Consider the following 25,027-nt stretch of genomic DNA (forward strand, 5'->3'; position numbering starts at 1 on the left):
ATGGACATCATCATTTTTGAAAACTTCCCAGAAGATTCTAATCTGCAGCTAGGGTAAGAGATGTACTATTGATTAATGAAAGGAGAAAGGAGAGTATATGACAGCTTCAGATGAGGTAGTATCAAGTATGAAGGATGGATGTTTTTCATTTAAGACTGGGGAAATTTGAACAGGGTTGTTTGCAGATGCTTAAAGAGATTGAAGAGAAATTAGAACAAGTTTTCAGGTATTGGGTAGAGATGGGATTAAGAAGGTTGATGGGAGTTCCTGTTGTGGCTCAGCAGTAACGAACCTGACTAGTGTCTATGAGGATGTGGGTTCAATCCCTGGCCTTGCTTAGTGGGTTAAGGATCCAGTGCTGCCATGAGCTGTGATATAGGTTGCAGACGTGGCTCGGATCCTGAGTTGCCTGTGGCTGTGGCGTAGGCTGGCAGCTACAGTTCCGAGTAGATCCCTAGCCTGGGAACGTCCATATACTGCGGGTGTGGCTCCAAAAATTCCAAAAAAAAAAAAAGTCAAATGGAGGATCGGGAAGAAGGAAGAGCACAAAATGTACAGTTGCCAAGAATCATTTTGTGAGGAGCCTCAGGGCTTTCCTATATCAGCTGGGCACTGTAATAAATACTCATTGTTATTTGTATAATGATTAACTTCGAGGTAGGATCCCTTGTGTCAAGAGATTAACCGTCACTTATCTGGAAAATTGTGCCATCCAGATGGGCTTGTCCTAAAGATTCCACATGGCTGTGGTTTATTAATATGTGGATGCCCGGTGTTGTGTGAACAATGCCGCCATGTGTGTGCAGACCACACAGAAACGGTTTCCCTCTTAAGTGAACACCTTGGATCAAGAATGGACTCATGTGGGAAGGAGTACTTTGTAAAATAACACCTTGTCTTACCTGAGGAAGGTCAAGTCCTCCAGTAGAATCTTGAGGTTTACACAAGTATAAGAAATGGAAATAGCTCTGTGTCATGCTGAAGAAAAATGAGAGGGCGTGTGTACGTGAACAGAATGGAGACATGAGAAGAATGACTCATCTCTACCAGCGGTGTCTTTGTTACTACTAAATAGGGCTTTTAGTATTAAAACAGGAAGTTCTCAGCTGGAGACTTTAAAGGAGGAAGCCCACTGGGAGTAATATTTACCTTCTGAATTTAGCTCAGTCTGAGGACTGCTATTATTATGGAAGAGGGCCCAAGAGGAAGTCAGCAATTCCTGAGGGGAAAGAACAGCCCCCTCTGCCTAGGGAAGACCTGTCTGAATGGCCACAGTAGTTTTCCTTCCCAAGGCCAGAGTCTAGTACAGATATTAGCAGCAAGAGGTACCTTCAAAAATGTGAGACAGTGAAGGAAAGATTACAATACAGATACTCTTGGGCCGGTTGTGTGTTGGGTTGTGAATCTAGGTATGGGGGTCGTTGTTGAGATAACAGTCTCTGAGGACAAACCAGGAAAAGACAGAAACCAAGTGGGAGTGAATTAATAGATTATAGAGTCCATTGAGGTAACTCTAGTTCTCATTCATTGTATCAGAGGTAGACTTTATATCAAAATCTGGGCATCAGTGGGTAATGCGTCCCTTTTGATGTGGTTTAAGGACAAGGAATAAAAAAATGTTCTAAATCCACGGAATTCTGGAAGAGGCAAAACTAATCTATATGGAGTTCCTGTTGTGGTGCAGCAGAAACCAATCTGACTAGGAACCATAAGGTTGTCCCTGGCCTTGCTCAGTGGATTAAGGATCTGGTGTTGCCGTGAGCTGTGGTGTAGGTCGCAGACACAGCTCAGATCTGATGTTGCTGTGGCTGTGGCACAGGCCAGTAGCTATAGCTCCAATTAGACCCCTAGCCTGGGAACCTCCATGTGCCAGGGGTACGGCCATAAAAATCAAAAACAAAAAAAAACTAATCTATGTGGAAAAAATATCTGAAAAGTAGTTGCCTTTAGGAGGGTATGGGCAGGGATTGGTGGGGTAGGGACATGACGGAATCTTCTCCAGGGATGTTATGTTCTGTGCGTTGATGTGGGTTTGAGTTCCACGGATATAGGTATGGTTCACAATTCCTTGAATGATATGCTTATGAGTTGTGTATGTAAATTGTGTGTGTGTGTGTAAATTTCAGCTCAAAGGAAAAAGAAAGCCAAACCAAAAAATGTTGTGTAAATCAGTAAGCAGTATGAGTTTTTTCCACTTGGCTTCCTAGTCAACTTGTATTAGAAGGAACTAAGGTTCTTCCTAAGTTGGAAGAATGCCATGAAATTTATCACTATGTTTAGAGGTTAAGAGTCTTAATTCAGTCAGAAAAAAAGAGTTTTTTTCTGTTAAGTAACTAAAACATTGTAGATGTTCAGTCATTCTTAAAGATTCCCGAAGAATTTTGCAGCTAGTGAAGTCAAAGGCACCTGTTTAATTTAACGAATATGAACCTTTTAGCCAACATAGAACCACCAACTTCATCAGCTCAAGCCGCAGAGCAAGTAAGAATGAACTTCTGCTCCCAAATTAGGGGTCTTATTAGCCAAAATCAGGTAGTACATATGTCCACAACCTGACTCAATGGAAACTTGGAAACATGACCCAAAGTTTGCAAAGCATCTCATTAAAAATATGTATGATGGCGTTCCCATCGTGATGCAGCGGAAACGAATCTGACTAGGAAGCATGAGATTGCAGGTTCCATCCCTGGCCTCGCTCAGTGGGTTAAGGATCTGGTGTTGCCGTGAGCTGTGGTGTAGATCATAGACACGGCTTGGATCCTGAGTTGCTGTGGCTCTGGTGTAGGTTGGCAGCTATAGCTCCCATCAGACCCCTAGCCTGGGAACCTGCATATGCTGCCGGTGCGGCCCTGAAAAGACAAAAGACAAACTGATCTTATCACTTCAAATAAGACTTCTACACAATCTATGAACACAATGAAGATGCAAACTAAGAGATTTCTTTAAGCCTGCATGGTTTAGGACTACTATTAACCAAAGAGATCTTGTGCTTTTTACAGGTACATGGTAGAGTAAACTTCCTTGCCTTCTTGGAGTTAGGCGGAACCATATGATTTGCTTTGGAAATGAAATTGAGGTCGTGTGATGAGTGTCATTTCCAAGAGGAAGAGTCAAGCTAGGGTGACTGGATTAGCAACACAAGACACCCATTGAAATTTGAATTTCGAACAAACAGCCAATTGGTTTTTTTTTGTTTTTGTTTTTGTTTTACTGTAAACATGTCTCATGCAATATTTGTGACATACTAATGCTAAGGAATGATCTGTTGTTTATTTATTTATTTATTTTTTTGTCTTTTTGCTATTTCTTGGGCCGCTCTCGCGGCATATGGAGGTTCCCAGGCTAAGGGTCTAATCGGAGCTGTAGCCACCGGCCTATGCCAGAGGCACAGCAACGCGGGATCCAAGCCGCGTCTGCAACCTACACCACAGCTCCCGGCAACGCCGGATCGTTAACCCACTGAGCAAGGGCAGGGACCGAACCCGCAGCCTCATGGTTCCTAGTCGGATTCATTAACCACCGCGCCACGACGGGAACTCCTGTTGTTTATCTGAATTCAGATTTAACTGAGCTGTTGACCTAGCAGCCCTGCTTTAAGTACGATTGTTCAGCTCATGTGCTTTCCATGTCTCTAGCATAGTCATCATCAATCCTCAGAAAGTGGATGCCCTATTAAGGGAATGTGATGAGCGGAGCCCTCTGCTGACCTGCACTGGACATGTAGCATAGTCAAGAAATAGCCTTGGTTGGTTAAGCCACTGGAACTTGGGGGCTGGTTGTTACCATAGCATACCCTAGCGTATCCTGACTGATATAGACACTGCCCGACACTGAACCTTACCATATCTCATTCTGTAGTAATTGGTGCTCCATGGTGTGGCCTGTGTATTTTTACTTAATAATTAAGTTATTGTTCTTCCTTTTCCCCTTGAAGGTGGACTTAGGTGAAGGCAAGATTTGCTTCTGTTGTGAAGAATATCAACCAGCCAAATGCACAGACAAAGAAAATGCTTTGAAGCTCTTCCCAGTTCAGCCTTGTAGTGCTGTTCACCTTCTACTTAAGGTATCTGGAATGGACCTCACTCCTGCCCAATAATACACCACAGAGACCCCAAAGAAGGCAGCACTCCCTGAGATAATTCCTCTTCAAATAATGCTGCTGAAAGCAGATAGGAGCAAACCCCTCATCAGTGATCCAGAGACAGAATTGAGAGCAGAAGGAACCAGGTTATTGTGTGTCTCTTAAGTTATGAAGGGATGGCTTCTTTGTGTTCAAGAATTATAAGCTAGTGAAAAATGTAAAGGAGCCTAAATATGTACATATGTATATGTGTGGGTATATAATATACATATTCAGACATACACACCCACCCCACCCATGATGTAGCTACTCGTATATGATGTAGGTTCAGCAGAACCTGCAAAGTAGATGCCCACTGGTCATTGTTCCTATGCTCCTCTGTTGGCTTAAATGAGTCCTGTGGGCTGTCGAGTGCTGCCACGTAGACTAAGGAGATGCATTGGCCAGAAAATACATGAGAAATTCAAGACATTACCTCTCATTTAATAGGCAAAAGAGATTAAGAACAAATGATGCTAGCTCAAGAGAAGTACAAAATTGACCTTTATTAGGGAATTGGATAAAAGCGGTGTCCTGACTTAAGCTCTGTTAGCTAAGTGAGTGACAGGATCAGTTGCTGAGATAATAGCATTTGGAGGGTCCATCATTGATGGCTTTCTTTGATCTTTGTTCTGGGTTTCTATTTTGTGTGGAAGAAGAATCTCAGCAAAAGAGAGAGAAGCTCCCAACTCTTTGGGTCATGGAGGATATAAAAAGACCTTCCTTCTTTGGCTTCTGGATTTTTGGCAGCTGAGTCACCCCCAGACTTTCTCTGAGCCAGAACTTTGCTTGAGGAAAGCCCCACTAAGGAGCCTCGACTTCGGCAACAGAAACTTTTGGAATTGGCTTTGCTGCTATTTTGAGACATGTGTTTAGAGGAGAGAAGCCCTGTTTACACTCGGGCCGACCTGCCCCCTGTGTTGTCCTAGTTGGGTGCCTGGAGCAGCTCTGCCAGTGACTCCTGAAATAGAATCAGTGGCCACAAATTAAGCAGCTGTGCTGTCCTGGTGGGGAACCGTGGGTAGGAGGGCGGGGAGATTGGGAATCGGTATCACTGAGGACACTGACTTCAGAAGAGAAACAGCGCTTGCCTGGAAAAAGCATTTCCAGACAGGATTCTGATGCTGGCAAAAAGAAATATGGTAACGTCAGGTCTGCCTGGCATGGAAAGCTTCTAAGATAAGTTCTGTTTTTAGTTGCAAAGATATTATCTTAAAAATGTAAGAGATTTCAATAGTACCGAAGATGTTTTTAAAATTAAGAAGTACACAGCATTGTGTGAGAGTCTTTTTCTTTTCCTTTTCTTCCTTTTTTTTTTTTTTTTTTTTGGCCATGCCTATAGCGTGTGGAATTTCCCAGGCCAGGGATAAAACCCATGCCACTGTAGCGATCCAAGCCACTGCAGTGGTAATGCCCAATCCCTAACCTGCTGCACCACAAGGAAACTCCAGTGAGAGTCTTAATAGTAACCAGCATTTGTTTGGCATGTAGCATGAGCCAAACATCATCTAAGGCCTTTACATACGTTTTCTCATAAGAATTGACTTAGTGGGACAGCACTCTTACTCTTTTTTAAGTTTTAATGTTGCATTCTGGTCATCAGCTATGAGGTACTCAGGGGCATCATTGTTTCCTGGTTCCAGAAAGTGCTTTTCGCCCTGTGTGCCTTGAACGCCCTGACTACCACTGTCTGCTTGGTGGCAGCCGCCCTCCGCTACCTCCAGATCTTTGCAGCCAGAAGATCCTGCGTCGTAAGTGCATGCAAGGGGGCCATGCGAGCCGGCCTGCGGGCTTTTTTGTGTAACCCATTGCTTTTTGCCCAGAGCCTTTGTAGGGAAGGCTGTGGACTAACTGAGGTACTGTTTAATTAGGATGAATCCCAGATTTCTGCAGAAGAAGTGGAGGAACACAGACGCATCCCAGACCCCGATGACTTTGTGCCTCCGGTGCCTCCCCCTTCCTATTTTGCCACGTTTTACTCGTGTACACCCCGGATGAACCGCAGGTATTCTCCTAAGTCCCAGGTTTCTTTGGGGTGCCCTCAGTTTTGAAAACGGAAGGGTCTCCAGAACTCACAGCATGCGCTCTGGCTTCTCTCCAAAGTCTAGACATTGTGTTATTTTTCAAGATTTTCTGTTTTCTTTCTCTCTCTTCTCTCTCTCTTTCTTTTTTTTTTTTTTTTTGAGGGGGAGGGGTCCTGACAAATTGCATGAAACCAAAGTTCAAACTTTGACCTAAGGATATAGTTTTTCAATTTCAATTAGCTTCCTAGGAAAACTGACACCCAGTGAGATAACTGCTGTAATTTGACATGATTGAGAACTGCTGTTGCCCTGGAAACGCTCTCAGTTGGGCCAAATCGATATTCATTGTAACACCATCAGCAGGTCCTCATGTCATGAAATTCTCTCCCAGCCATTAAAAAAGATTAATTATTAATTACATCTCCTTGGTCTAGGAAAAGAATAGACACCATGTTTTGCTTCCTTTTCAAATTCTAGCTCAAAATTTGATCGTCTGTTTCTTAAATCTCAGAAATGATTATTTGTAGAATGAAGTGCCACATACATTGGTTCTTGTTGTTTGCCACTTCGAGAATTGTACCTTTGTAAAGATTAACTTCATTTATTCATCCGACAAACATTTAATCCATCTTCTATTGCTTACTAATCATGGTGCTGGGTTATTGAAATTTGAAATGAGTAATACCCACACCCCCCATTCCCACCCTCCACCCCCATCAAAGAGCTCACAGTCTAGGTCTTAAAATGAGTGTTGGAAGGATCCCCATAGGACTCAAAAGGGAGGATTTTTTTTTTTTGAATGCAGAAGGAGAACTGCCCACCCCACATGGAGAGTGGTCTGCAGAGAGTTTGAAGGAAGAGTCAGCTAATCAGAGTTGGCTTGTTGGACGAAGTGATCTTAGTATGAATTTACAGGATAAACAAACCTGAATTTTAAGCTTCCAAAAGAAAATCTCTGAATTCACCAAGGAAGACTAGTATCTTTCACTTGCTATTGGGAGGGCTAGGAATTTCTGCCCTTTTTTTTTTTTTTTTAAATCCTTTTAGGCCTGTTCTTGCAGCATATGGAAGTACCCAGGCTAGGGGTCGAATTGGAGCTACAGCTGCTGGCCTACACCACAGCCGCAGCAACGCCTAATCCAGGCAGATTATGCAACCTACACCACAGCTCATGGCAACACCGGATCCTTAATCCACTGAGCAAGGCCAAGGATCGAACCCACGTCCTCCTTGATGCCAGTCAGGTTCATTACTGCTGAGCCACAAGGGGAACTCCAGGAATTTCTGTTTTTTAATCCCTGAGGTACACATGGGAAGTTGTCAAACAAATTTGGTGCCAGGCTTGGGAATTTTGGAAATCTATTTTCTAGTATTCAGGGCAGCCATATGTGACTTTGAAGCAGGTGACCAACAGGAGCTCTCACCCAGGCGCCGTCACTGTTAATGTTATTTTCATTGGATTATCTTCCGACTTTTCCCTCAGAATCATATCTAAACCCCTCTCTGGCCCCTCCCCTGTCCACCCACCTAGGTGGATGTAGCAATGACCACAAAGCCAGAGGGGACCTTAGCTGGCTGGATAGTTGGCCTGGCAGACAGCTCAACCTCCCTGTTGTACAGGGACTGGTGTACTGGAATTTTAGAGTTTTAGGGGCTAGGATGGCTTCTGTAGTCTTTTAGGAAATGAGCCAAGTATTACCAGGCTGGAAGGACATAGCAACGAAAAACTTATTCTTTGTGCACATAGGACACGTTTGCTAAGACCTGAGACCTTTGCAGGCTGCCTGCAGAGGGCATGCTGGAGGGTAGTGAAAATGCCTGTTATTTCGTGGTTGGGAGGAGAAATGCCCTCTGCAGGAAGAATTCCTTGGCTCTCTGAGGTTGTGGGTGAGCCTTTGGTTGACCTCAGAGGAGGGCAACAGACAGATTTAATTTCCCTTGCAGTGGCAGAAAGGGAAAGTGACTCATGTGGGTTTAGAAGTCACGCAGTCCTGTGGGGGCCCACCCCCACCCCCACCTTCTCTTCTCTCTTTCCTTTCTCTTTGCACCTCTGTGGTCATGGCTTGTCAGTATGGGTCTTTGAGGATCTGGGGGGCATCCCTAAATTTGCCCTGAATTTGGCTAGCCTCTGGCCAAATCTGAGCTGGAAGAAGATAGATAAGCTTTTCTTCAAGGGCTTCACTAACCAGAACTTCCCAGGAGCCACGGGGAGAGGGGGGTAACACAGAACAGCCTTGAGAGAAAAAGAAGGCTCAGCCTAAAATATATACCTGGAGCCCTAGCTTCTATCTCCAATGGGCAAATATCCTCATTTTCTGAAATTCTACCAATATCCCACTTTATTTTTTTAACGTATGTTTTAAAAACTGAGGTATAGTTGATTTACATTTACTATATTAGTTTCAAGTGTACAACATAGTAATTCAGTAGTTTTATAGCTTGTACACTAATTAAAGTTGTCACAAACAATGGCTCTATTCTCCTGTGCCAAATATATCCTTGTGGCTCATATGTAGTAGTTGTATCTCTCAATCCCATTTCTCTATCTTTCCCCTCCCCCCTTGCCCACCTTCCTTTTTAAAATGACTAAATTTATTCACCTTTAGATGCTCTATCAGAGATGTTTGGAAATTTGACCGACTTTCTAGATTCTCAGTATAAATCAACGTCATAGACGCTTGCAGTTTAAGTTGGTACTTTTCTTTCTCATAAGCAGGCAGGCAAGAATATTGACAGATGTTTTCATTAATATTTCCACAACCAGTTACGTGAAGAGTTCTCATGAAATAGAGGCTCCCCATTCCTATAAGGTATTGAGACCTCTCAGAAGAGGTTTATTTAACTTCTATAAATACAACCATTTCATGCGTTGGTATCTCCTTGAGAAAGGGCTTCTCAAGTTACTGTCAAAAACAGAAGCCTGATTGTAGCCAAGGTTTCTGTCTAAAGATGATTATCTACTTTGTGAACCAATTTGGAAGGACAGGAGGGGCTGTGGACCCCTTTCCACTACTCCAGAGAGTCCCACCAGCTCAGAAGTTGGCTTTGAGCTAAGAGGCAAAAAGAATCTCCAATTTTTTTTTGTCTTTTGTCTTTTTAGGGCCGCACCTGTGGCATATGGAGGTTCCCAGGCTATTGCCACCAGCCTATGCCAGAGCCACAGCAACGCAGGATCCGAGCTGCATCTGCGACCTACACCACAGCTCATGGCAACACTGGGTCCTTAACCCACTGAGTGAGGTCAGGGATTGAACCCGAAACCTCATGGTTCCTAGTCAGATTTCGTTTCTTGCTGCGCCGCAACGGGAACTCCAGAATCTCCAACTTTTACCATGAATGTGGCCCAGGTTGTGCTGTGGGATGTTACCTGCTAGAGAAAAACAAGATGAGGGTATGGGAACCAGGTTGACCTAGGCATTTCTTAAAGATGAAGACTTAGCAAACCCACCTGGTTCCTTTCCAAATGAACTTCAAAACCCCAACTCAGGTGGAGCTGGGCTGTGCCAGGGCTCGGCTATGCCAGGGCTTGGCTGTTGGGCGAGGTGCCCCTGCCTCCCCCACTCCCCCGTCCCCCACCAGAACCCTACCAACATGTGCCCAGTGGAATGACACAGCTTTCCCAGCACTTGGAGGGGGATCATTCTTTGGTCAAGGTCATATTAGTTGCTTCATCAGCCTCATGTAAGTTCTTAGGGAGGGCCTATTTGTAACATCAAGGCAGAATATTTTGCATGATCTGTTTGAGTTTTCTGTTCATCTTCAGAGCTCATGAGCATGAACCAGTGAAGGTTTCCTGGAGGCTTTGGGAGGAACTTGAAAAAAGCTGAGCTCTGGAGTCTTAAAAGAGTGTCCCTGGGTGGATCTCTTACCATTCTGAGCCTCAGTTTCCTCATTCACCTGCTTTGTCACGTGGCTTCTGGGAGGCTCATGAAGAGATAATGTGCTAACAAACCTTTCTAAAAAGAGCTTCGACTGTGTTCCACCTCTGTAGTTGCATGGCTTAAGGTGTTCTTGGCATGTGTCTTACTCTTAGGAAACATTTAACCTTAATCTTAGCGCTACCTTATCAGGCAAGCAGTTTTCTTCTTTCTTTCTTTTCTTTTCTTTTCTTTTTTTTAAGTTTTGCTGTCTTTCTTTTTTTATTTCTCAATGAATTTATTACATTTATAGTTGTATATCACTGATACCAGTTCTCAATAGAAGTCTGATCACTTTCCCAGATAAAACAAAGTTTTGATTTCAGCCACCATAATCCATTTCCTTTAGCAGTGGTCTCAATCCTGGCTGTGCCTTGCAATCATCCGGGAGCACTGACAGCATGGAGACACCTGCCCTCTCGCCCCCCCCCCCCCCCAGTCAGCTAGAGAAGAATTTCTGGAGGTGAGGCTTGGGCCATGCCTGGATTAGGAAACCCTCCTAGGTGATTCTATGCTTTAGCTAGGGTTGAGCGCCGTATGGGTCGGGAACAAAACCTGCAGGAGACAGCAGACCCATTTCCCTTCACGGATCCTTATTTACCTCAAAGAGGTACCAGTAAGGAAAAGTTGCGTAGTAGGAAAGGAACTTTCCTTCTGCATCAACTCTAGAAGCATCTTCCGTCTAAATGGGGCTTCACTGGTCATCGTAGTAACCACCCTAGAAGCCGTTCATTTTGCAGCCAATTTAGATAAAGTGCACCCCCTCTTACACCCCAGTTTTCCTTCCTGATGAGATTCTGTGGTAGTTTCGGATCTAAAGTGGAGCCCATTCCTCTGACTTCTTGGTGCTAACACGCAAGCCCTTGTAGGAACATACAGCCAGCCACTGGGCTGGGACTATGAACCAAAGAGCACCAGAGGGTAGCAAACAAAGCTGGAGGATGAACTAGGCGAGAACACAGTAGTGAAGAAATGCTTGGGAAGTTGGCTGAGGGAGGGAACAGGCAAGGGTCTGTAGTGCTGGAAAGATGCTTATAGGATTATGCTAATTAAGGATTGAAGACTGGCCCTCTGGAGAGGATGGAAGGATGCCTAGGTCTCAGTGAGTTAAACAAATTGCCTTTTTCCTTTGTCTGGAAAGAGTCTTCAGTCAGGTCCAAGAAGGGTCTGGCTCCTCAAGGTACTCGGTGTTAATAGTTTCTTCACCACCTTCGGCTGGAGTGGAGAGTTGGCGTAAAGCCCATGAGCAGTCCTGCTCTAAGGGAGAATATCCCTTTCTTGGTGACTTTCCCAGCCAGTCCAAGGAGGGGACCCTTCCTGCCGGTGCCTGAGCTCAGACGTCTTGGTGTCAGCATGTGACCTTCTCCTTCCCGCTTAGGTCAAGCAGGGGGTGAGAGTCTTGCTTCTGAACAAAGATACAGGAAAAAAGAGGAACGCTTTTTCATTTTTTTCATTTGGGCACAGAAGTCTCATTCTTCTAAATCCCAGAATTCCTGAAGCATTATTGGTAGGAAAAAAGAATATCACATCTTTTCAGGTTTTTTTCCCACCAATATTGCATTTTTGTAAATGCATGCAAACGAAACAACCATAATCCAGAGAGCACCTTTCTAAAGAAAAAAAAAAAAGCTGACCCCAGCCCCAGAATTTGTCTTTTTATTTTTTATTTTTATTTTTTGGTCTTTTGTCTTTTTAGCATCGCACCTGGGGCATATGGAGGTTCCCAGGTTAGGGGTCAAATCAGAGCTATGGCTGCCAGCCTACGCCACAGCCACAGCAACGCAGATCTGAGCCGAGTCTGCCACCTACACCATAGCTCACAGCAGCGCCAGATCCTTAACCCACTGAGCTAGGCCAGGAATCGAACTCTTGTCCTCATGGATCCTAGTCGGGTTCATTAACCACTGAGCCATGATGGGAACTCCAGAATTTGTCTTTTTATTGGTCTGCTTTAGTTTATGTCTATTTTTGCATTTCAGATATTAAACTTTGCTACTGTATCTTTTTTTATTCTCCAGCACTTCATGGCCTGTGTACAGGTTTTTGTTCTTCTGTGTATTTCTTTAATTGTGATAATTGACATACAACATTATATTTGTTCGTTTCAAGTAATGAGATATATATATATATCACTTGTATATATTGTGAAATGATCACAAGTCTAGTTAACATCCATCACCTCATATAGTTACAGGTTTTTTTTCTTGTGATAACTTTTAAGATCTACTCTCAGCATCTGCAAATGTACAGTACAATATTATTAACCATAGTTGCTTGTTGTGCATTATGTCCCCAGGACTTATTTACACGTGTTTTTGTTTTTGTTTTTGTTTTTGTTTTTGTTTTTTAATTTTTAGCTCGGCACCCACAGCATATGGAAGTTCCCAGGCTAGGAGTCGAATCAGAGCTACAGCTGCTGGCCTACACTGCAGCCATAGCAACACAGAATCCAAGCCGCATCTGCGACCTACACCTCAGCTTACAGCAATGCCAGAGCGAGGCCAGGAATCGAACTTGGTAACTCCCCAACTTTCGTGTATTTTTAACTGTTGTTGTAAAGTTTAGGTTCTTTGTTATCTAGAAAATTTTTTTTTGGTTTGTCTAATTTTCTGTGAACATTGGTAGAAGATCTTGTGGGGTTTTTATTTTTATTTGTTGCTCTCTTGCACAGGACAAAAGCCACAGTGCCTGGCTTGGAGCAAGTGCTCCATCAGTGTAGGTTGAAAGACCACCTTTAGGAAGAGGCACTCCATGATGCCCCCTGCAGCATGCTGCTTTGTCTCTGTGCTGTGATGCTCTTTCCCCCCCTTTTTGGTATTCATTGTTTCAAATATTTGTTTGACAATGAGTTTCTATCATGAATCAGACTTTATGGAAATGCAGGCAAGAAACTTTTGTCATGTACTAAGCTAAGAAATAATTATTTCCCTGAGTCCTTAGTTTTTATTATTGAGGCAAAATTCATATAATGTGAGATATACTGTTTGAAAACAATTCAGTGGCAGTTATGTATTCACCATATGGCACAATCATCACCTCCATCTAGTTCTAAAGCATTTTCATCATGTACCCATTGAGCAGTCACGTCTCATTCTCCCCCTGTCCCCAGGTCCCTGGGCAGCTGCTGATTTACTTCTGTCTCTTATGTATTGTTGTTTGCTTTTTGACTAGCAGATTTAAAAGGAATATGATAGTATTGCATTTTCTGTGTTGTCACTCGCCTAAGAATTCCGGGCACTCCGTCAGAGAGCAGCTTAGGTTATTCTCCTGCTCCTGGACCAGGAGACTGTAGTGTGGAGGGGTGAGTGATTTTCCCCATTGTCCGTGGATAACCCTTCTCAAGGCAGAAGCCCGTGTGGAGCCACTACCATCAGATGGCCAGAACGTGCTTCTTAATGCCAAGCTGTTCTTCCTAGGATGGCGGGTCCTGATGTTATTCCACTGCCGCATATCTATGGAGCGCGGATCAAAGGCGTGGAAGTGTTCTGTCCTCTGGACCCCCCGCCTCCCTATGAAGCTGTGGTGAGCCAGACAGACCAGCAGCAGGTACTTCCATTGAGATTTTCTTTGGTACGTTGGTGGCAAGTAGGAAAAGTAGCTGCCCAGAGCACGGGGTTGGGGAGGGAACCGTGTCCTACAGATCTTTTTTAGTTCACTCCAGTCCGAAGGATGGTTGAATTGAATATCAACAAATAACCCTCTTTTTTTCTGGGATGTAGCAATCTTCATTCCAAATGCCAGAAGGATCAGAAGTTGCCACCAGCCCATTGGAACTGATCTGCACGCCAGTGATTCAAGGTAATAAACATTATTGCTGCCCAAACTCATGATTCAGTAGAGTAAAAATGATAAAATAATGATCTGTATGATAGTTTGTTGGAGGTCAGATATTCTTGCAACAAATGGTTCAAACTACGTCCTTTCTTCCAGGTGTGAAAATACAATCAACACTTGGGGCTTGTACATAGGAAATCATATGTGAACAGAAATAAAGAATCTTTTATGAATAACGAGACTATTTTCAGAAATGGATTACAATGTTTAATTTGGCATTCCTGTTTCCTTTTCTTTCTTTTCTTTCTTTCCTTCTTTCCTTCTTTCTTTCCCTTCTTCTTCCCCCCCCCCCCCTCTTTCTTTCCTTCTGTTCTTCCCTTCCTTTCTTCTTTCTTTCCTTCTTTCCTTCTTTCCTTCCTTCTTTCCTTCTTCTTTCTTTCCTTCCTTCCTTCTCTTCCTTCCTTTTCTTCTCTTCTTCCTTCCTTCTTCCTTCTTCTTCTTTCTTCTTTCTTCTTCTTCTTCTTCTTCCTTCCTTTTCTTCTTTTCTTCTTTCTTCCTTCCTTCTTTCTTTCTTCCTTCCTTCCTTCTTCCTTCCTTTCTTCCTTTCTTCCTTCCTTTCTTCCTTTCTTCCTTTCTTCCTTTCTTCCTTTCTTCCTTCCTTTCTTTCTTTCTTTCTTTCTTCCTTCCTTTCTTTCTTTCTTCCTTTCTTCCTTCCTTCCTTCCTTTCTTCTTTCTTTCTTCCTTTCTTCCTTTCTTCCTTTCTTCCTTCTTCTTTTCTTCTTTCTTCTTTCTTTCTTTCTTTTCTTTCTTTCTTTCTTCTCTTCCTTTCTTCCTTCTTCCCCTTCCTTCCTCCTTCCTTCTTCCTCCTCCTTCCTTCCTTCCTTTCTTTCATGCCTGCCTGCCTGCCTGCCTGCCTGCCTGCCATGGCATATGGAGGTTCCCAGGCTACGGGTCAATTCAGGGCTGTAGCCGCTGGCCTGTGCCACAGCAATGTCAGGTCTGAGCCCTACAGCACAGATCACAGAAACGCTGGCTCCTTAACCCACTGAGCGAGGCCAGGGATCAAACCTGCATCTTCATGGATACTAGTCAGATTCGTTTCCGCTGAGCCATGATAGGAACTCTGAGGTCCGGTGTTTTCTGATCTAAGTTTTTTTCTCTTGTTAAAATAGGATGAGCTCTTTTAAAGGGGCAAAAAGAGTTTCATCTGTTGCAGAGTGATTTGTTCATTTATAATGAGCACCCAGGTCCTGCTGCTTTCATATGTCCTGAATGCTGATTTCCAATCCTGCATTAGATACTAGAGTCAGTGTACATTTATCTTGGGAGCTTAAGGGAACGTTGTTACCGCTTTCTCTCTTTGGAGAGGTTTTAAATGGCCCAGAGAATTGTCCACAGGACAAAATTGCAAATGGTGATAAATAATGGATCAACTTTTGGCTATTTTAGACGGCGGTAATTTTTCAGCAGCACCATTTGGAATGGGTTTCTGTTCACCTTCCGCCTTAAGTAGAATTATGCAGTAGGATTCTGTTTCCTAAGTATGTTTGTAATTCTCCCCTTTCTTAAAAAAGTTTCCCAGGAGATCCCGTCATGGCACAGCAGAAACAAATCTGACTAGGAACCATGAGGTTTTGGGTTCAATCCCTGGCCTCGCTCAGTGGGTTAAAGATCTGTCGTTGCCACGAGCTGTGGTGTAGGTCGCAGATGCAGCTCGGATCCTGTGCTACTGTGGCTGTGGTGTAGGCTGGCAGCTATAGCGCCGATTCAACCCCAGCCTGGGAACTCCATATGCTGTGGGGGTGCAGCCCTAAAAGGCAAAAAAAAAAAAAAAAAGTTTCCCAAACCACAGTTTAGGCTCACAAATGATGGGGTTTTCTTTTCCAGAGGAGCAGTCATCCAGTTGCAGTGGTCTGACTGATTCATTTAATGGCCACTGGCTCTTTAACTTGGTTTTGGGGAGAATTTCACAACCCAGCCCCTCCTCTGCTTGCACTGGCCAGCAGCCTGCAGGGCGACCACCTCACCAGTATTACCTTCCACTCAGTCAAGTTCATCCTGAACTAGCAGGAACTGTAAAATGGCAGGAGCCTCCCTGTGCAGCACCAGGAAGCTTCACTGGCGAAGATTCTAACACCTCCACACATTCTGGCCTGGCTTCTTTTTCTGCTCTTAGACTTAGAGGTTTTTTTATTTGGTTGTTTTAGGTGTGGAAGGGTGGCCTGGAGAGGCAGTGTTTCCCACAGTGCTGGGAGATAAAAACTTACTGGGCCTGCAGCCTAAGCAAATATTATTGACTGTCTTACCCTTGTCCCAGCAGGTTTGGGCTTCCAGGTGTTTCCTGCCCAGCATTTTGAAGGCACCAGCTGGTGAAATAATTTATGTTTCTCCTCTTTTAAAAAAAAAAAAATCAGGTGGGGACATTCCTAACACACCTGGAGAAGAAAGGGCATCCCTATCAATGCCCAACGCAAACCAGCCACATGCCTCGAGGAGCCAGAGAGCCCTCCAACCCCTGAGGACAAGATCCAAGAGTGACCCGATGCTGCATCATTCCACAGAAAGAGGTGATGTCTTCCCCAAGCGCTTCCCAGGGCACGGTGCTTGTTTGCCTAAAGGCGCCGGGTGGCTCTGGCCACCCAAGTCCTCACGGTTCAAGAGAGAACTTGGAGGGGGTTAAGAGGTCTTGGGGAAATAGGATATTCTGCATGCACACTAGGGATAGACATCCGCCATGTCTTTTAAGGCTGGTAGGGTTTTTTCTTGTTAAGTCAGTATTGTCAAAAGCGTTTGGTTGCACATGGTATTGTCTGGGTACCACACAAAGAAAATGGGTGCAAACCTGATTCCTAGATGCTCCCGGTCCTGTGGGAATGAACATTCTCACACCAGGAAAAAGTTAAAGGGGCGTATTTTTTTTTTAACCCCCTCTCCTATCATTTAATACTAATTATACTTTCATTGCTTATAAGTAGATAGAATTATTCAAATCTGACCTTTTTTAAAGAACTCTGGATAGGAAGTTCTCATTGTGGCTCAGTGGTAATGAGCCTGACTAGTCATTCATGAGGATGTGGGTTTGATCCCAGGTTTTGCTCAGTGGGTTAAGGATCTGGCGTTCCCATGAGCTGTGGTGTAGGTGGCAGACATGGCTGTGATCCTACATTGCTCTGGCTGTGGTGTAGGCTGGCAGCTGTAGATCCAATTCGAGCACTAGTCTGGGAACTTCCATATGCTGCAAGTGTGGCCCTAAAAGCCAAAAAAAAAAAAAAAGAGAGAGCTCTGGAGAGGGTGAAACTTTCACTCCATATCTGCCCCTATTTTGAGTTTGTTAATATATAGGTGTTATCTGAATACTTTTAAATTTTAATTTCAGTTTTTTTAATTAAAAAAAAATTGAGGAGTTCCTGTCATGGTGCAGTGGTTAACGAATTCGACTAGGAACCATGAGGTTGTGGATTCGATCCCTGGCCTTGCTCAGTGGGTTAAGGATCCGGCGTTGCCGTGAGCTGTGGTGTAGGTTGCAGACGTGGCTCGGATCCCGAGTTGCTGTGGCTCTGGCGTAGGCTGGTGGCTACAGCTCCGATTAGACCCCTAGCCTGGGAACCTCCATATGCCACAGGTGTGGCCCTAGAAAAGGCAAAAAGACACACACACACACACACAAATTAAGGAATCCCCATTGTGGCTCAGTGGGTTAGGAACCTGATAATAGTCTTGGTGAGAATGTGGGTTCAATCCTTGGCCTTGCTCAGTGAGTTGAGAATCTAGTGTTGCCGCAAGCTGTGGTGTATGTCGCAGACGAGGCTCGGATCCTTTGTTGCTGTGGCTGTGGATTAGGCCTTCAGCTACAGCTCTGATTTGACCCTTAGCCTGGGAGCTTCCATATGCCATGGGTGTGGCTGTAAAAAGGGGGAAAAAATGAAGCTTAAAATAAGATTGAATCTTTTTTTCTGAATATATGACTGGATATCTCCAAATACCTCTTCATTGTAGAAAATGGTAAAAAATAAAGGCAATAAAGGAAGAAAAGGAAAAGTTTCTGTAAACCCACCAGCACAGGTGTCTTCTGGTGACCTATCCTAACAGGTGGCTTGTGCTCTCTTCAAGCTCTGTGCCAATACAGCTCTGCAAACTCTCTCGTCTTGCTCTGTCCCAGGCCCCGTGTCCCCCGCTAGTTCAGCTCTGTCCCTCTGACAGCCTGTGTTGTTTGTCACAGCTCTGGACTGACCGTGTGGAAGCCAGAGAGAACACTCCTCTTGTCTCTCCAGCGGCTTCTCAGTGGGGACTGAGTGCCCTCCGTCCCCCCAGCCGGCCAGCAGCCTGGCTCCTCAGCTCCAAGGACCCGTCTGCACCTTGGGGTCCTCTGCCCCAACCTGGCAAGTTGAGGAATCGAGATGGCCACCTGCTGCCTCCATGGGAACTTGACTGTCTGCGCAGCTTAGCGAGATCTTTCCAGAGCCCGCTCTCCTTCTGCAGCGCTGCAGGGGCGAGGATGACGCCTGTATCCCTGTTTGAGCCCTCTGCTGTGGAAGAGACCGGGTTGCCTTCAGGTGGCAGCATAGCCCCCGACCCTCCTCACATGAGTGCCTGTAGTGAGCGGTCCTGGAAGACTCTGGCTCTCTGTGGCTTGCATGTGGCAGCCTAGGAAGACAGCGACCGACCTTTGTGTAGAACTCCTCATGCCTACCTTTCTCCAGAGGAAAAGGAGGGCTCCCGTTCCTCCGCCTGTTCTCCCGCCCCACCCCACCCGCCTCCTTCCTTCCTCGACTCTGAATTCCTGCTTGTCAGACCTTCCCAGACTGAAATCTCCAGTGTGGTGTACACTGAAGGCTGCTGGCTGCCTTACGGACACGTGGAGACCAGGCCTGATTTCGCTTCGCCCTCCTGCCACAGCAGCACTGTTCTGCCCGTCCTTGTACCCTTACTGAAGTAGGTAGTTGTGGAAATCGGAGCCTGAGGTGGATTTCCCAGGCCCGTTGTTGACTTCCAGAATGCCCCGGACTTCCTCTGCGCTAGATTTCTCTTTCTGTAACATCAGCCGTAGCGCCACCTCCCAACCATGGTGCGACGTGGATACTCTTAAGTAGTAGAGTGCCCCTGAGGATGTTTAGGACAAAGGTACAGTCAGCGCGAGCAGAGCATCCCTTCCTCCGACAAGCCTCATCTCTCCGCAGTCCCTCTCTTTAAGCGGCTTCTTCATTAACCCCCCAGAACATTCTTCTATCCTCCAACCATGTTCTTTTCTGCCTGCCCCACCCATCTTCATATATTTTTCGTCCCTCCATGAAAATGTTGCTCCGTTAGAGTTAGTCTTCTGGACACTCTCTCTCATCTGTCTTTACCTTAATGGTTCTGTTTTGTGTGACACCATAAAATGTTGGGGGGACCTGTCCTATTGAAATGACACTTCAGGGAATAAGTTCATGTCATGGTTGTTGGTTGGTTGGTTCTTTTGCCTTTTCCTTCTGCAAGAGCAAGAGCGAGATGTGCATGGCCGTCAGCATTTGTCGCACGCTTTCCATACTGAGTTTCATGGTCTGTGCTGTTTCAGATACAGGTGTGGGTTCATGGGGCTTGGCCAATGGGTGTGTGTTGTTTGTCTCTGCCCGCAGCCGTCCCTGTGCTCAGCTGTGAAGCTGCGACCCAGACTGAGGGGAGACCAGACCTGGCTGCGGTGACCTTGAGGAGAGGGTTGAGATCCCGAGCTTCACGATGCAGACCGAGGTCTTTAATAGATTACAAATCTTACATGGACACCAAGCTGCTGGTGGCGAGGTTCCTGGAGCAGTCCTCCTGCACTATGACCCCGGATATCCATGAACTTGTAGAAAACATTAAATCTGTCTTGAAGTCCGACGAGGAGCACATGGAGGAAGCCATCACAAGTGCCAGTTTTCTAGAACAGGTAGTTTTATTGTTAATATCAGGCATGAGCCAAATAACTTGTTTCCATAGTAGCTGAAGCAGCTTCTCTGGTTTCCTATCCAAGACTCAGAAAGGTCATGGTCGCTGTATCAAGGGGGATGGGGTTAGGAGGTCTGGGGATGGAGAGGAGGAAGCTGGTTGCTTTCTTTCCAGGTGTGGTGACTTGTTCATAGCCTTTTTGGCCCAAGAGAAGAGAAACCAATTTTTCTGGGATGTGGAAGCGTGCCTGGGGGAGCAGCTGCTGTGGTTTCTCTTCTCTTGGGCCAAAAAGACTGGGATTTTCATCCTCGCTGGGGTAAAAGTGAGGGCTGTGGGCAGCATGCAATATATTCAACATCCCACTTCCAAAGTTGAAAGTTTCCCTTGATCTGACGTGTTTTTTTAGCCCTTTGACAATGATGGACATACAGGAATTTTAATACTGGCAAGATCCTGGGAGCTGTTCACATTCCCATGAAATGTTTGGCGAGATTACCTAAGCTGATAGATTTAAAGAAATCAACACCTTTTCCTGTCTGTAGATTAAAAAGCACACGGGAGTTCCCATTGTAGCTCAGCAGGTTAAGAACCTGACACAGTGCCGGTGAGGATGTGGGTTCGATCCCTGGCCTTGCTCAGTGAGTTAAGGATCTGCTCTTTCCTGCAAGCTGCAGCGTAAGTCACAGATATGGCTTGGACCCACTGTTGCCATGGCTGCAGCATAGGCTGGCAGTTGCAGATTTGATTCAGTCCCAGCCTGGGAACTTCCATATGACACAGGTACAGCTATAAAAAAAAAAAACAAACACAAAAAACTCAAGGCAATCCCCAAACAGAAGCCACAAGTGTAGAGATAAAACTGGGCACATAAATATTCCACTTGGGTGTCAGCTTTCTTATTTTTAAAGTGGAGGGTTGGACTAGGTGGTCTCCATATCTGTTTCTCTGAGTGAGTGGAATTTCCCTCTGAAACTGGGAATGGATCACAGCTTTCCTCACCCTCCTCTTCTAAAAGCAGCATTTGCCTTTTAGGTATTTTCTCCTTGCTCCATGTCTGTGGGGAGGTGGTTTTAAACCTCAGTACACAATGGCTCACGGCTGTTATTTGGCTGTGCCTGTGGGTGTGAAGCACCCATCAAATACTTCTTGTGTTGACTTGGCCTGATTCTCAGGGTCATTACCAGCTACAGGAGCCTAGCTAAGTTTTTAAGGCAGATAGAACACACCCCCTTCTCACTTTCCTCTCTGTTGCCCTTCCCACCTGCTGGCCTCTTAATAGAAACCAGAAGGCAAATTCTCTCCCAGCCCTCAGGGGCCCCTGGGGAGCAGGAGAGCAGCCTGATTTTACATGCCCGTCCAAAGGGGTACATGAACCACGGGCCCTCTCGTGCCCTTTCTCAAAAAGTGGTCCACCCGTGGTCCTGGGTCAGGCTCCTGTTAGGAGCCTGTGTAGGAGGGACATTTACATCTGCATGTTCCTGGTCCACTTGGAGGTCATTCCCTGCCTCCCTCCCTCTGTTCAGCCCCAGTAGCCCAACAAACAGGACCAAGTACTGGAGGCTGCCAGATGCTGGTGAGGTAAGAGCTGGAGCCTCTGCGAAGCTGTTGCAAAGCACCTCTTGCAAAGTTTTGCTTGCTGGAAAGTTGCTTTGGGAGAAAAGCACAAGCACTTACAGTCCAACAGATGCTCTCACTGCAGATGTCTGTGATGTCTTCGTGCGCAGACTGGATCAGATCTGGGCCACCTGCTAGGGCTTCCAGAACTGGACCCCAGTGGTGAGGCATCATAATGCCACACAACTCCCCAGAGAGAAAGAGGCAGGACAAGGGGAAGGGAGCTTTTACTTCTCACTCTACCCAGCTTTGGGCATTTACACTTTCTCTAGTGTTATTGGAATGCGTTTTTATATCCGTTTTGATTTTTACCCATATTAAAACCACTTGTCCTCATTTACTGTGTAACAATAGTAGACATCTATGAATGTTAGGATTTTCTTCTTACTCAGGAAACAAAGACAGCCTTAAGGACAAATCTAATAATAGAGTGTTAGCAAAATTTCATGGCCCATGGTTTAGGGGATTAACCTTTTGATGACTTTAAAGTCTCAGAATGGTATAGACTAAACAGAAAGTCATCCTAAAGATTGTGCTGTGATGTCAGACAGTCATAAAGCACTTGAGGAGTTCCCACAGCAGGCTAAGTATCTGGCTTGTCTCTGTGGAAGCGCTGGTTCCAATCCCAGCCCCGCATGGTGGGTTAAGGATGTGTTATTGCCGCAGCCGTGGCATAGGTCACCGCTGTGGCTTGGATTTGATCCCTGGCTCGGGAACTTCCATATACCGCAGGTACAGCCATAAAAAGAAAAAAATATATATATAAATAAAAAAATAAAGCACTCGAGTTTTCCTCAAGGTGCTCACAGCAATATAGGTCATAGGGACATGACCATGTCATTTTTAAAAACTGTGTGTACACGACAGCTCTTGCCTATCTCAGTTGAATCAGGAATTTCCCCCCTTTTTTTTTTTTTGCCATCTTATATTTAAAGTTATGTATGTGGTACATTGCAAAATGGATCTAGCAGCAGAAACATTCTTAAGAGTTTTTAACAAATAAATTGGCCTGATTTTTATGTTGTGTATTGTGTTTTTAATTGAAGAGTTCTCAGATAGATTAGAGGCATCACTGGTTTTGGTTGACATTTTATAAACTTACTATCTATCTGGTCACGATCCCAGTGGTTATAAAATTTTCAAGTATGTGGGTATCACCCAGGTTCTTGTTAAAAATACAGACGCTGGAGTTCCCGTCATGGCCCAGCAGAGACGAATCCGACTAGGAACCATGAGATTTCGGGTTCGATCCGTGGCCTCGCTCAGTGGGTTAAGGATCTGGTGTTGCCATGAGCTGCGGTATAGGTCGCAGATGTGGCTTGGATCTGGCATTGCTGTGGCTCTGGCATAGGCCGGTGGCAACAGCTCTGGTCCGACCCCTAGCCTGGGAACCTCCATATGCCACGGGTGCGGCCCTAAAAAGACACGCACAAAAAAGGACAAAAAAATACAGATACCCAGCCCCCATCCCAGACGCCCGTGTCAGAACTGCTATGAGGGGAGCAGGAAGTCCACGTTTCTGACAAGCTCCCCACCCCTCCAGTGATGTGCAGACCCACTAGGAATCACTGGCTTAGACCACAGGGAAAATGGGGAAAAGTGATAAGAATGTTAAATATAAGCAAGAAATGGAAGTAGACAAACAGTTCAGCATGGCACGTCTACAGCTGAAGCAATAGAAAATTGGGGGAATTTCTTAGGAATTTCAGAAAAGAGACAATATGTTAAGACTCTTTGGAATTCCAGATGAGTTCCTTTTTGGGAAAACACATTTTTTTCTTTCCCAGGGCAACTCAACTAAACATTCCATGGATGGATGTAGGAGGCAGGTCTGAGAGTCACATCTGGTACAGCCTAACCTCTTGCCTAACCTGTTTCTTCTCTCAAAGATCATGGCCCCGATGCAGCCCAGTGCCTCCAGGACCCCTGTGCTGCCCTCGAGAAGACAGCCTGGGCTGCTGCACCTGCGGAGCTGCGGAGATCTGAGCACCTTTGTCCCGGTGGGGCGGCCCAGAGCCGAGAGGAGGCCCCAGCGAGTGGAGGCCGAGAGGCCGCACAGCCTCATTGGTGTCATCCGGGAGACTGTCCTGTGAACTTGCGGGGCCGGGGCGCCTGAGGAGCAGGAAGAACGGTGGGCCCTGGAAGGCAGAGAGCCTCTCCCAGGGGGCAAACCCCCTTCCTCACTCTAGTTTGCTGGCTGGGAGTTGGGGGCCTCCTCTGGGTTCTCCTCAGAAAGGGGGGACTCTCGGGAACATTGCCTTCCCCTGCTCTTTGACTCCCCTTTCTGCTGGCTGAGGGCACTTGAGGGGGACGACAAGTTCTTGCCAGCCTGTGTGGCTTTTGGATGTACCAAGTTGGAGGCCCGAATGAAGCAGCATCTCCTTTTCTGCTGGGCTGGCCCTGCTGTGGACGGAAACCGCTCAGAATCCGGCGCGCTCCCCACCCCCACCCCCGACGCCCCCAGGGGGCTCTTCCTCACAGAGTTCTTTACCTCGACGGAGGGGCAGAACTGCCAGGCTGCTATTTATAGCTGTCTGTGGCCTTGTGCTGTCAAGTGAGAGAGGAACTTGACACAGAAGCAGGATGGAAGCAGGAAGCACGGAAACAGGACGATTAACCCCGATCTTCTGCAGTCGTCAAGCCTCATGCTAGGTCACTTTTAAATCTCATTCTCTTTAGGGAAAACAGGAAACTCGCTCGGTGGCAAATTTTAAGGAAGCCCATTTAGGGAGAAAATTCTTATTGATTCCATTTATTCATGCTTGCAAAAGTAGAGACGGCTAAGGCAGAACTGAGAATAAAAACATTTACCTCGGACCTCTGGGCTTGCTGTGCAATGTTTATGAGTAGGTGGTCAGGCCTTACCTTACTAAGAGTTTGGAACTTGGGGCCATGGTGATCAGGTGGTCAGGTCTGGGCAGGCTACCAAACCAGCTTAATCCCCAAAGCACATAGCCCGGTGGGTAACAATGCCTCCTTCATGCATTCAGCCAGCGCTTGGCTTCACGGAGCTGCCTTCTTGTGAGGCCATGGGCAGCAAATCAGTAAAGTGATTGCAGATTGAGGATTAGTGCTAAGAAGGATGAGGGCCGTGAGAGAAGGCTTCTGCAAAGAAATTGCGTTTGAGCTGGACCTGACTTTGAGGGTCAGGAAAGGGTGGTCCAGCCAGAGGGAACAACCAGTGCGAATCCCCCACCCCAACCCCCCCATACTAGAGACGGCAGTGACTGCAGCCCTGCGCCAGGGGAGAGGCAGGGCGGAACCTTGGGCTGGATTTTATGTTCACAGTGAGATATGATGGAAGAGTTTGTAACAGAAGAGTGCAGATTTAATTACATTTCAGAGGATCAGCATGCCACATGGAAACTAGTTTAGGTCAGGATATGGGATAAAGCGGAGTTGGACAAAGAGGCTATACACTGGGAGGCCCACTGTTTTTGCTGGGCACCACCTGGGCTCTAGGTGCCCAGCGGGGGGCTTTACACTCTCATGTCACCCTCACTCCAGCCTAAGAGATGGGTGTGGTGACTGTCCCTGTTTTACAGATGAGGAAAGTGAGGTTCAGTAACTTGCCCAAGACCACAGAGAAGTTGAGCGCTAGAGAGGTCATTTTCAGCCAGAAGGCACTATGTGCCTCTCCGCCTCCCAAATCGTAGCAATTTGCCATTTCA

The 25,027-nt window shown here is 45.8% G+C and overlaps 1 protein-coding gene across 1 annotated transcript in view; it reads left to right on the plus strand.

Moving 5' to 3' along the window:
* The window catches only part of ENTREP1 (endosomal transmembrane epsin interactor 1), a 66,157-nt gene extending 41,984 nt beyond the window's left edge, over nucleotides 1–24,173 (plus strand). The window contains exons 4-11 of the mRNA XM_047767747.1: nucleotides 3,935–4,063; nucleotides 5,764–5,871; nucleotides 5,992–6,125; nucleotides 13,478–13,607; nucleotides 13,781–13,859; nucleotides 16,250–16,402; nucleotides 19,451–19,743; nucleotides 23,246–24,173. Coding sequence (XP_047623703.1) covers nucleotides 3,935–4,063; nucleotides 5,764–5,871; nucleotides 5,992–6,125; nucleotides 13,478–13,607; nucleotides 13,781–13,859; nucleotides 16,250–16,402; nucleotides 19,451–19,743; nucleotides 23,246–23,449 — 1,230 coding nt within the window. The 3' untranslated portion in view covers nucleotides 23,450–24,173. The remainder of the gene's footprint in view (nucleotides 1–3,934; nucleotides 4,064–5,763; nucleotides 5,872–5,991; nucleotides 6,126–13,477; nucleotides 13,608–13,780; nucleotides 13,860–16,249; nucleotides 16,403–19,450; nucleotides 19,744–23,245) is intronic.
* Nucleotides 24,174–25,027: the final 854 nt, after the last annotated feature.

Source organism: Phacochoerus africanus, chromosome 2 (genome assembly GCF_016906955.1).
Source record: "Phacochoerus africanus isolate WHEZ1 chromosome 2, ROS_Pafr_v1, whole genome shotgun sequence".
Lineage (NCBI taxonomy): Eukaryota > Metazoa > Chordata > Mammalia > Artiodactyla > Suidae > Phacochoerus > Phacochoerus africanus.